The 12,857-nt window shown below is 34.4% G+C and overlaps 1 protein-coding gene across 4 annotated transcripts in view; it reads right to left on the bottom strand.

The window, feature by feature from the left end:
- Positions 1-338: 338 nt before the first annotated feature.
- CLINT1 (clathrin interactor 1) overlaps positions 339-12,857 on the bottom strand; it is a 48,323-nt gene continuing 35,804 nt past the window's right edge. Inside the window, exons 9-12 of one of the 4 annotated variants that reach the window (XM_084884481.1) lie at positions 7,701-7,775; positions 4,500-4,789; positions 3,183-3,387; positions 339-2,073 (exon numbers count right to left, since the gene is read on the bottom strand). In XM_084884481.1, coding sequence (XP_084740607.1) covers positions 1,727-2,073; positions 3,183-3,387; positions 4,500-4,789; positions 7,701-7,775 — 917 coding nt within the window. In that variant the 3' untranslated portion in view covers positions 339-1,726. The remainder of the gene's footprint in view (positions 2,074-3,182; positions 3,388-4,499; positions 4,790-7,700; positions 7,776-12,857) is intronic. The other 3 variants (XM_084884482.1, XM_084884483.1, XM_084884484.1) reach the window with 3 other exon arrangements.

Raw genomic sequence — 12,857 nt, 5'->3', positions numbered from 1 at the left:
GAAACTAATTTAAACACACTAAATTGTTGAAAGATTAAAAACCACAGTCACCTAATTACACTCTCTCTCATCTCTTATTCAGCAAATGAATCACTTTTCATTACCACTTAGCAGAAGTACATGAATTTCTGCTTAATTAGAAATGTTGTAGATGGAACATTAGCAAGAATGGAGCGGGACAGGGTATCTTTGCTGCTTCATTTTAAATTCCTAACAGTAGAGTCTGATAAGAAAAATAGAGAAGTCATTAAATAATTTTAAATTATTTATAAAAATTACTTTGCCCAAATTATAATTATTTCCCCCAGTCTCAAATGTCTAACAGAATGAAAGAAAAAGCAGTTCGACATTGATTTTAATGAACATTTTAATGTTATGTATAACAACATTATGAATACAATGGAAACAAAGTTTTATCAAAAAAAATTTCAACACAAAGTGGGAAGTAATAATTTGATACCTATATTATAGTATTTATTTTAAAAAATATTCCCAAGTTTGAGGGTGAAACAATTTTGCATTCCAAACTCCGGAATCATGATTTCTCATGTGAGCTTAATGCAGAATTACAGCAGGAAAAAAAATTTTTTTAATTAATTTCCTTTATTTGCCTTTAAATCAATAAAATCTTTGACTGCTACAGGTCTCCTTTAATTATATATATTTAACCTCTCTCTATTGGAACCATATTGCTAATGCCTTATTATACACACTTGAAACCAAAACAAAACAAATACTGTATAAAACCTAAAAGTCAACATTGCTGAGTTCTAACATTTATACTTAAGGTCTTAGTGGATTTTTATCTTTTCAATTTTTTGAAAAGAGACCAAAAAATAAAAATAAATATTTTTTCTTTTTTGACTGTTGCTCTTAAGTGGTGGCTACAGGGACAAACACGGAAGGAAGCCTTGCCAACTTAACCACTGCAAATTGTAAATAATGACTGCTAAAACAAATAAAAATACTGGAGGGTTTTTTGTTTTTTTTTCCTTTTCTTTTAAAGGAAACAATAGAGCAGTCCTGAAAAAAATATTTCTCCTAGTTTTGCACAGGATAATTATAGCAGAAGATATGGGAAAATTCCCATAGCTATCACCAATTACTTAAAGAGATTTTGTTACAATAAAAATTTGGATAGTATACTAGCAGTGTTGCTGGAACATTAGCAAAAGTATATACATTCCAGTTACCTTTGATTTAGCCATAATCACATATGTATGCCTTTTTTGGATAAAAATATATTTTTTTATAAAAAACTGATCATCCAACTTTAATGATTTAATATATGGGCTCAAGAGTGGTAGTAAAAGGAACAGATCCAATTATGATAAGGTGATTCAGGGACAGAAAAATCAAGTTCCTCAGGAAAAGAAAAGTATAAAATTAGAGATTCAAACATATTTATTCAGCCCTATTGCAGTCCTCCCGCAAATTATGATGTTAAAATGGGCTCTTCAATTTATAAAGGCTTTTTTTTTAATGGTCTCACTACCCCATTGGTCCATTCTCACTGGGGAAATGGTTTGTCTGCCTCATCTGAACTGCCCTTGCCTGGCAATTTGAAATACTAGATATTTCACTATTATAAAACATTTTTTTGGGTTCTTTACATAGGTTTACTTTAATTAACTGATAAGAGGGGAATTGATTAGCATTTTCCATCCCAACATCACCTATCTGCACCACTAAAAATCCTTCATTCAATCTGCTCCTTTACAATCTCTTATTTGCTAAAGTTGGCGAAATTTGCAAAGGCATCTTGCTTGGGTTGCACAGTTCCAGAAGTCATAGCTAAGTTGGGCATGCCCATTCCCACTGTGCCCGTCAGGCCCATCCCAGCAGTTGACATCCCTATGTTCATGTTCATGCCCATCATGCTCGGGCTCATCATCGGAGTATTTCCAAGAGGGGCCATTCCCATGGTGCCAGTCATCACATTGGGCATGCTCATAGGCATGGGTCCCCCCATCAAAGGGCTACTTTGGGGCCGGACAGGAAGCATGTTTGATGGAGAATTGAGGTTCACAGCTCCAAAACTTTGGGTCATCACATTCATAGGTTGCTGCATATCTACCAGAAGAAAAGAGACAAAAGAACTTTACCACACTGAATTCTCAGATTCATAGAGCAGAAAAATAATGCAATCTTCCTGACCATCATTATCTGTAAGCCCCAATAAAATTCTTTTAGTGATTTTGCAAGAGAAGTCAATTAACTTGCATTGTTTACTCTTAAGAAATATTCAGTGGCTGTTAGCTTTGGTGTCCCAAAGATGTGGAAACAGTAAGAGTGGCCTGGGGGAAACAGAAGGCACTTTAAAAGCATTTCCACAAAATCTATTGTGGAATCCAACCAAACAAGTTGTCAGGAGCTAGTGTGTAACAAAAGCCTTAAAAAAGTTTAAATCCTGACTCACTTTATTTTTAGAATATTAAGGGGGGAAAAAATCACAAGCACAAATAATTATATAAACAAAATTATGGAGTTCTTTAAAAAGCAAAAAGCTGGAAACAATAGAAATAACCAACAATAGAGGAACTATACACTGATATGATGGATAACTATAAAGATCTAAAAAATTTTTTCCTTAATATTCAATATAGAAAAAATGTTAATTATGTTGAATGAGAACTGTAAGAAACAAAATATAGACAGAATGATCTCAAGTATTAAAAATACAGGGGTGATCAAAAGTAGGTTTACAGTGATGAGTACGCAAAACAGTTTATTCTTGTATCATTATAATCACAACCTTCGTGTTTTTTCCATACATAGTGTAAACCTACTTTTGCCTACCTTTGCATAGTCAGAAAAGATGGAAAAAAGTATGAATTACCAGTGATTATCCATGGATTATGGAGTGCTGATGATTTTTCTATCCTTCTCATATTTGCCTATACTGAAAAAATTTTCTACCACAACTATTTTTATTACCACAACTATTTTTATTTGAGTGATAAGGCCCCCAACACTCACCACAATACAGTAAGTTTTATCATGTCAAGAGTAGAATACAAAGTAATTCAATGTGTCAGGAGGGATAACAAGTATTATTTGAAAATAATCTCAAGTACACACAGTTTGTGTTATGTACTTTTAAGCATGGCATGAAGCAATCCTGTCATCAGGGCAAAAGATTACATGTACACAAAGAAATGGGAAGTCTTGGAGCAACTTACTCTGTTGTTGAATCATTGTATTGAGCGATGGCTGCTGGGGTTTGGAAGGTTGCATACCAGGTAGCAAGTTGTCTAGGCTGATGTTTACACTGGGGTCAGACCAAGTAGAGGGCAGGGTTTTGCTGACTGACTTCTGGACCATATCTGTATTCTGATTATAGAGAGGATTAGGCTTCTGCAGCACTGTGCTAACATTTTGCAAAGGCTGGAAAATAGAAAAATGCTCTAAAAATTAAGCATCTACTCTATAAAGATTAACAAATGGCAGTTTGATCACAGTAACTCCAAATATATACAAAACTTTGTAATAAACTCTTGAAACTAAAAAAATCCACAAATGTTCTATACTAAGTCTACAATACCCTGAATCACTAACTTCCCCAAAAGTTAGAAGTCCAAATCATATTTGAGGTAGAAAAACAAACAACATATTTATACTAATAATTATCTTCCCATTACCCTAAGTCTAAAAGCCACCATACTAGGTTAGTATAGCTTTAAGGAAATATACTAGTACAAGAAGAATATTTATGCTTACAAAATGGAATTCAAGATATGATTTCTCATGTTATAAAAAGCAAAATAATCAAAACACCAAATTATATTTCATATATCCTGACTGATATTTCCCTGCTCCATATCCATGTCCATTGACTAAAGTGAGCAACACTAGTGGAGCTTGATATTTGTGGACCAATTCAGGAGAAAGAAGTTCAGGAGAGAGAAGCAAAGGTGTCTGGTAGTTACTAAGGATAACTGAAAAGAACAGAAAAAGGGAAAGGAATAGCAATAGAAAGCATAATTTAAAATGTATCAATGGAAAGAATCACAACACAGCTGCACTAAAGTTGCAAATAAGTTGGCTTTATGCTTATAGCATAAAAAAGAAACTCGAAAATAAAGTGGCTTGGGCTTGTTCAGTGGTGCATAGTTCAATTTAATGGTATTAGTGTGGCTTTCATGTCCATATTCTTAATGTTAGATCTAATTTCTGTTATAAAGAATAGTCACCTTCTGCTTTTTTCTTCTCTTCCTTCATCCTAACACCCAAAAGAGGAGAATCCACACATTAAAATGAGTAATTAGCCCTAGCCAGTGTTAGCATTGGCTTTGCATGGACTACAGATAATTGAGAAGGCTTGCCCTCCAGAAATCAAATGGTTAGACCAGGGAAAAGTATGTGTAAGATAAATGCAATATGCAAAAGCTATCTATACATTACTTGCTCATTTTTGTTTTGTGCTAATCTACTATTAAATTAGTTAGAGCATCTCAAAGAGTATGAATCACAATTTCCAAGGGAGGCAGACAACTCACCTGTGATCTTGACATGGGCAAACCCAGCCCTACAGTATTAGTGCTCATCATAGAGAAATTCATACTCTGAGAAGAGGTCATAGTTGCCTGGGATGAGCCCATAAGATCAAATAGGTCTGAAGAATTTGAGGCAGCTGGAGATGGACCTGAAGCTGGTTGTGAGCCACTGACAAGTTCTACAGCTGGCTGTGAGGCACTGCCAAAGAGCTCTCCACTGGAAGCAACAGGGCCTGACGAGGCTTGGTTGAAGGCACTCCAATCACCAAACTCTCCATTCCCACTTGTAGTTACTGAGAAAGAGAAAACGATAGGGTAAGAAACTTTCAGAAGGGCACAGTACAAATATAACAATCTACAAACTGAAATTAGATATGATCTGTGTCCATCCAAATTAACATCTGCAGGTACCACCTCCACCTGGACATTTTTTCTCATGAATATTCCACAAGTGTTAACAAGATAACAAAGAAAAACAGAAAACTCCTATGAAGTAAAATCCATTTCTTAGCAGGTCAGAGGTGACACACCTATATATATACAGGCAGTCCTTGGATTACTTCAGATTCAATGTACATAATTTCATGGTTACATCGCCATCTCCCATTTATTTAAAAAAAAAGTTCCGTCATTTCGACATATGTACGTATATGCTTCATATTTTTTTATTGTTTATTTGCCACAAAGTCAGGAATTATCTTTCTTTTAAATTTTTTTTACTGCTTCACTTCATATCTGCTGTGCATGTGCTCCATGTGAGTGACGTATGTGCTTTGTAGGTAAGTTCCGAACTTACGCCAAAAATCGCATCACATTGCACCTTAGGAACAGATCTCTGACGTAACCTGAGGACCTACTGTAAAAGCCTAAACAACTGTTCGGCTGTATGACTGTTATGATGTACACTAACCACCAGGGGGCAGACATTCTCTGTGCCCCTGTCTGGTCCCTCCCACCTGTCCCCCATCTGCCAGCAGCCCTGCTCCCACTGCCACCATTCCCATGTGCTGATGGCACCAGCCACGCTTGCATCTGCTGATGGCATGGAGCAATTAGAGCCAGCACCAGCAGCAGGTTGCGAGTGGGGGCTATTGCCCAGATTGCCCCTCAGGAATAGGGGGAGGTGGAGAAGCCCTGAGGGGCGATTGGAGCTGGCCCTGGCAGCAGGAGCGCCAGGGGGGACTGTGGCATGTGGGAGCAAAGAATTTTCAGTAACCACCAGAGGTTTGCCCTGATGACAGCCACTGGTGGCCTCCCCTCCCAACCTGCTCCACCATCCCACAGCGGCCCATGCCCACCATGTTCCGAACATGCCTCCTGGTGGTCAGTGCACATCATAACTAGCGGTTGAGCAGCCTTAACATATCATTAGCATATTACGCTTTGATTGGTTGTTCTGCCATTTGGTCTATTTGCATATTACCCTTTTATTATATAGGATTAGCATATTAAAATGTAAGCACTTCAAAAGAGAAAGTCATTCACTTAGAAACCCTAAGCTCTACCAAAAATTCAATACCAAGAACTGGGCTAATATTCATTATATCAGGATTTTACTAAAACATGTCTCTGATCTTTACAAAAGAGACTGAACTAAGGTTTTACTACTAATTCTATATATTAAACAATTAAAACTTAAGAATTGGATAAAGTATACTTTATGCTGATTTTCTATTTGCTTGATATATAAAACAGAAATAGAATGGAAACTGGGGCAAAATATGTTGCCCCGTCTGAAAACTTTATCTGAGATGATTAATCATGGGAGGAAGATATTTCTAGCAGGGCATATATTGTTCAGAAATGATTAATCATTGTTGCAACCATTTCAGCCCCTTGCGTAGTGGTGGTCAAGTTATATTAATCACATTCATAGATGAAGAGATGTATCACTTAGTAACAGTAATATATTTGAATTATTTGCATATTAGGCAACTTTATATACATAAGAACTTGAGAATTACACAGGCAGTCTATAAAATTAGAGCAATGTTTATCTCCCACTTTGATTTGCCTAAAGCAAGATATGAACCCTGAGAAGGCATACCCACACTTCTAAAAGATGCAGTTTAATTACTCCATAATTCTGCTTTCTGGGAAATACTTGAAATTTATACAGGTAGGCTGTCAAAATAACCCCAAACCTCATTAAAACTTATGGCTCTTTTTTTCCTCTATCCTTACAAACCTAAATCAGACATTACTAAATATAAATTTTAACCCATTTATTATAAAAAAAAAAATAACTCTACTAGAAATGAGTTATAAGACTAATTCAGTTAAATTGCATCTTTCCTCCCTGCCTCACCTAAGGGTTAACGATTTTCATAGATAAAATTTTTATGTCAAAATTTTTATGTCAAAATTTTTATTTCATTTTTTAAAAAGGCAAAAAAAGATAGGCAAAAAAGCTAATGCCCAAGAAGAATATAAGCTTAAACATCAAGGATTAAGGTCTTTTTTCCCTTCTAATTAATATTTTTATCTTTCTACTCTGCCATATACTGTGGTAACCATTTAACTTTGGGAAAGCCTATGAGCCTCCAACTTTCTAAAATTGCAACTCATGCTTATGTTTGCTTTAAGTATACAACATAATGATTCAATATTTGTATGTACTATGAAATGATCACCACAGTAAGTCTAGGGCATTGTTTTACTTTTGACCTAACATGGAATAAAGAAATTTTTCCTGACATACAATTGCTCACTATTTAAGGATTTGTCAAAGTGAAGTTCAATTATCTTTCATAGAAATGCTCTTTGCTCTTAAGATATCCAGATTATAAAGAAATGAATTTTAGTAAGATAAGTCTGCCCAAACCCAAGGTCCCTGAATTTTATTCATAAACATAAGCTAAACATAAACCACAATACCCTTGCTGCTAAAATGAAATTTATTCTTATTAACACTTCCTACCTACCCACCCCCCCCCCCAAAAAAAAAAGTCTAAAAAGGAGTTATTTGGGAATAAGAACAATTGTTTTTAGGTGTACCTGAATGGTTTTAAGCAAACGAATTCCTTTGGCACAATTAAGACATTGGCCCAATAATATAACTTTGAATAAATTCACTAGGAATTAGAAATATAACAGGGAAAGAAATGCCAAAAAGAGGCTGATGTGGGAGGGAGGGAGTTGTTTTGTTTTGCTAACCTTTTCACAGACCCTATATTTCTGGCCAATCAAATCAGATCATCATACCTTGGGAAGGGAAATTGCCTGACGCAGCAGCTGAGCCAAAGTCAGCAAATCCACCAAATAAATCAGCTGATCCTCCTAGAAATTTAGTATGAGGAAAAAGTTAAACTGTTAGAACCACAGAACAATTGATACTAATTTCAGGAAGCCATTTTAGCACCACACTTAAAATATACCACCTATTAGAGGGCTTAGACCCACCATAAAAACTAGTTTGTTGACCTAGGTTTTCATGTCACCATGTTCTCTTTAAGCTACCACAGACTCTTACATTCCTCAGTTCTGTGTCTAGTAGGATAATCGACCCTATTCACTTATATGTCATGAACATAATGTGGGCATGCAGTTTATCCCGCCAACTGTGGTACTTATAAGAATCTTCAATGAATGCTAAAACCTGGGTAAAATGTTGCTGGGAAATATGATATCGTCACATAATCTCGAAATACCACCCCAGATTATTTAGTAAATACCACGGGGTGAAGCTACTTTTACAGTCGAGAAGTTGGATGGATAACAACTGATGTGATCAAACTTAATAATTTGACAAAATAGTATTCATGGGCTCATAACTGTAAGGAACTGGAATGGCAATCATCACACATGTAGAAAATTCCTGCTAAAAATATTAAATCTGAATCTAATGATGAGAAATGAATAAGATAAATACAAATTGAGGACATTCTGTAAAACAACTCTTAAGACTTCAGAAAATGTCAACATTATAAAAGACAAAAGGACTGGGACTGCGCTAAATTAAAGGAACTTAAAGAAACACAAGTAAATGAAATACATGATCCTTGATTGGACTCTGCATTTTTTAAAAAGTGCTATCCTGAAATGACATAATTGAGACATCAGGGGAATTTGAATATGGTCTGTATATTATTAGACACTAATACTGCTTTAATGTTAAATTTCCCAAGTACAATAATTACATTGTGATTAAAAAAGGAGAATTCCCTTGTAATAAGATATATGCTGAAATAGTTTAGGGGCAAAATGTAATGATGTTTGCAATTTTCCTTTGCATGGTATTCAATAAAACAACAACAAAAGAACTAAGGAGAGAAAGAAAATATGGCAAATTTTATGTAGGTTTGAAATTAAAAAAAATAAAAGTTAGGGAAAAAACTTTGTTTAGTCCATGAGAAAGCAAATATTTGCATTTTTATTACAAGAAAAAGTAACCGCTTTTTTACTTCTAAACCTTTAAAGGGGTAAGATCCAAATCAAACTCTGTGCATAACATCACATTCTCAAACAGTCAGACACTACATACTTGTAAACACTACTTGGGTAAGAATATTTACTTTTATCTACAATTTGAACAGGAACATTAAATTTTATTTTAATATCCCATTTCTCTCCAATTATCACTTAAATAGTAATAGCCAAAGGATCCAAAACCTTAAATAGTTGTCCTTATTTTTGTTTGTCCTTAAAGATTTCACCTCTTAAGAGGCACAAACGTAGAAGTTTAGAGTAGTTCAATTATGGTGCTTTTAGTGTTATGCGAACATTATACAGGTTACATCACAGCTGCTTAGCCTGCAGTGCTTAGAAACTAGCCAGGTGGGACTGGAACATCTGGGCTGCACTCAAACACCACCAGGGACAGCTTCCAACATCTGGTGCCATTTCTGAATTGTCTTATCGCTGCAAGACATTCTGCCCCATCTGCTACACTCAACTGGGTTAATTAAACTAGAACTATCTCCCCTTCTTAATAAATGGCCAGCAGTAATAAAAGGAACAAGTCAATTTCGGAAATGTGTGTGTGTATTATTTCTTTTTAATGCACATTTATTGAAGTCAACTATCAGCAGGCATAATAATTCTTCATTCTTTCACCACATTACAGATGCATATATTCTCACTCAGCATGAACTAAATCGCATCCCACCAAGGCCAAGGTTCTCCACTCCTATCAGCACTACAGCTCATACATCTGCTTTTGCTTTGTCCAAAGGATAATATCACAGTGACTTGTTTTTCTCTTTATAGGTACATATGTCATTATAAAATGTGACAAGAGGCACAAAAGATCAATGACCTATATTTTTAAACTACTTAAACAGGCAAATATATTAATTTAAAAAATAGGGAAATGAATGTTGCAAATAGTTGCTGCTTAATATTCCTAAGTTGCCTTCTATAATGTTCCTTCATGTTCAAAATATTGATCAAAGTATACTTACTGTTAGGTAGCAAAAGGATAGTTAATCATTTACTATTATGTTAAGGGATTTGAAAATTGGGGATTATTTTAAGTTGCTTCATCCAAGCAGTGAATAAGTATCAATATGTAATTTATTATGTCAAACAAGTGAGGAATCTTCAAATCCTATTCAGTCTGGGCTACAAAGAAAATTCATGTTGTAGATAAAAGCACTGAGTACTGTAGATTACAACTTCAAATTGGGTAAGATATTTATTTTTGTCATATCCTGAATGTAATATTTTAGATAATTACCTACCTTAGTTATTCTACTGTTTTACCTTCTAACACCTAAACTGAAACTATACTATGTTTATAGCATAACTCTAGCAAATACTACTTCTCTCCATCCATACTATAAAGGAATTTGATTTCAACATGACTAATTAAGAACACTGGGAGTAAAGAATAGAAACACGGCCTGGCTAGGTAGCTACACTGATTACAGAGTTGTCCCAACACACTGAGGTTGTGGGTTCAATCCCTGGTCAGGGCACATACAAAAACCAACCAATGAATTTATACATATGTGGAAAAACAAATTGATGTTTTTTTCCTTTCTCCCTTCCTTTCTTTCTCTCTCTAAAATCATTAAATAAAAAATAAAAAGAATGGAAACATATACACTTAACTATTTTTATAGATAGAAGCCACCCTTCCTTGAAAAGATTATCTTTTATCTTCTAAAGTGCCAGAGGTTATGGTTCTACTTGTGTTTTTACACAATCTGATCTTCAACTCTGAAAACTACCTTAAAATTTAAAGATCTCTTTATTTCATTTCGGAAAAGTCTTTCTCCTAGAAGGGACCATCCATACCCATATGCATGATGTTATTTAAACCAATGCCTTAAATTCAACAGAAATTTTCTATACTTAAGCATTTCCCCAGATAACTTCTATCTAAGGGAGTAAAAGAGTTTATCAAAAAATGCTGCATGTGGAAGACTGCTAAATTTCACACCAAGAGCTATCCTTCAAGATTCCCACATGAGAGCTGTCATTATAAATGAACCATTTCCATCTGCCTTTTCAGAGTAGCAAGGAGGTTATTTACAGTCACCAGCTGGGAACATGTATTTTCCAAAGCTGTGAGAACAGGAAAAATATAGCTGAACTACAAATGAAATTTCCTTTAACAAAAAAAATTTAATGTAGATTTCATTAGAAAAACAAACTTCTGCATAAAGAATTCTAACACAAATTTTTTTAAAATGACAAAAAATGTAAATATGACAAATTAATGTAAGAAATTCTTTAAAAAACCATTTAAGAATAAACACCCCAATTAAAAAATGGACAAAAGATTTGCCACACAATAAATGCTAAGATATATTGACTGAATATATAAAAATGTATTTAAAAAAGAGTATTTACTAAAATTAATATTTAACTTCATGGTGAATCACTTGTTTTCTATCAAATTTCTAGTGAAATTTCTAGCATTACTTTTATAGTGAAAAGATAATAAAAATGAAATGGAATGGTTTTGGGCATTCTATTTCTAATTGGCTTATTTTCTAAAAACTTTAACACCACAGTGGGACATTTATAAAGATAGTCTCAAGTAAAAATAATTTTTTAAACATGTTTACTGATTTCAGAGAGGAAAGGAGAGGGAGAGATAGAAACATTAATGATGAGAGAAAATCACTGATTGGACGCCACCTAACCCCCCCTCTTCCCCCCCAGGACTGAGCCCGAAACCCGGGCATGTGTCCTGACCGAGAATCAAACCGTGTCCTCCTGGTTCATAGGTCAACACCTAACCACTGAGTCACACTGGCCAGGCTCACGTAAATCTTGATGAATGGATTTCCATGTATATTTTTAAACCTGGTAAATATCCTATAATGATTTTTACCACATACATATTTTTAAAGTTGTTAACAATAAGGATATAACATATAAAAGAGAAAATCTAAACATTTTCTCAGAGGAGATATTTATCTGGTGAGCAATACAGATGCCATATCTGCTTAGATTTATAGTTTGTATCCATTTTATGTGCATGACGGTACCATTATAAGCATAGGCACATCTGGTAAATGACACCCAATGGCATACCAAATAGCAGTGCTAACATGGTAGATTCTTAGACTTCCTATGTGTATGTCGGCGCTAAAGATTTAATATCCAAATTTTTCACTGCTGAATTCAATTAAAATATATTACTAAAATAGATATTTTGGGTAACAAAATTTATGTACTGATTGAGGAAGTCTGCACAAATTGGTTAAACATACTGTTTCAAATAGGAAATAACTTCCCACATGTAATTGTTTTTTGTTTTGTAATTTTAAGAGAATATTAAGATAAACCTTTCAGGTTTCATTTGTCTCTATTACTATATTAATATTAATTGCTATTTCCATTTAATTAATCAATCTACTACTTGCACTGGAGAAGAAAAACCACACAAAGTTTTCTTATCAAGCAAAGCAAACATGTTGGTATTTAATAATTCTCTCTGTTCAAAGCAATCACGGAGGGAAAAAGTTACATCCACTCATCTGATCTTCCTAGTTATTTCTTCTCTGATTGCTCCATTAAAACTTTAGACAAGTGCATGAAAGGGGCTCTTTAATATTTCATGCCATGAAGTCCAAAATAGTTGATATTCTATGACACTATGTCTTTATTATAGGGCTTCATACCAGCCGCCAGTTAATACTACCATTAAAATATTAAAGATACAAAAAGCACATAAATTGTTTTAAAAAACAAATGCAATTGTTTGTAACCTTGTGCATGACAGTTCAATAGAGTTTAGAGGATAATTTTAGGTACATTTTATAGTTACCAAAAAAAAAGGGAATTGGAATTAAAGAATTTCAGAAACTAGGTTGAACCAGACACAGTATGAGTTCACTCCCAGTCCAAGAATATTATGATAGTAGGCAAGGAGAAGAAAATAACAGGAGCCTTTAAATTAATTGT

This window comes from Pipistrellus hanaki (assembly GCF_964339955.1).
Source record: "Pipistrellus hanaki genome assembly, chromosome: 5".
Taxonomy (NCBI): Eukaryota; Metazoa; Chordata; class Mammalia; order Chiroptera; family Vespertilionidae; genus Pipistrellus; species Pipistrellus hanaki.
This window is presented reverse-complemented; position numbering and strand designations above follow the sequence as displayed.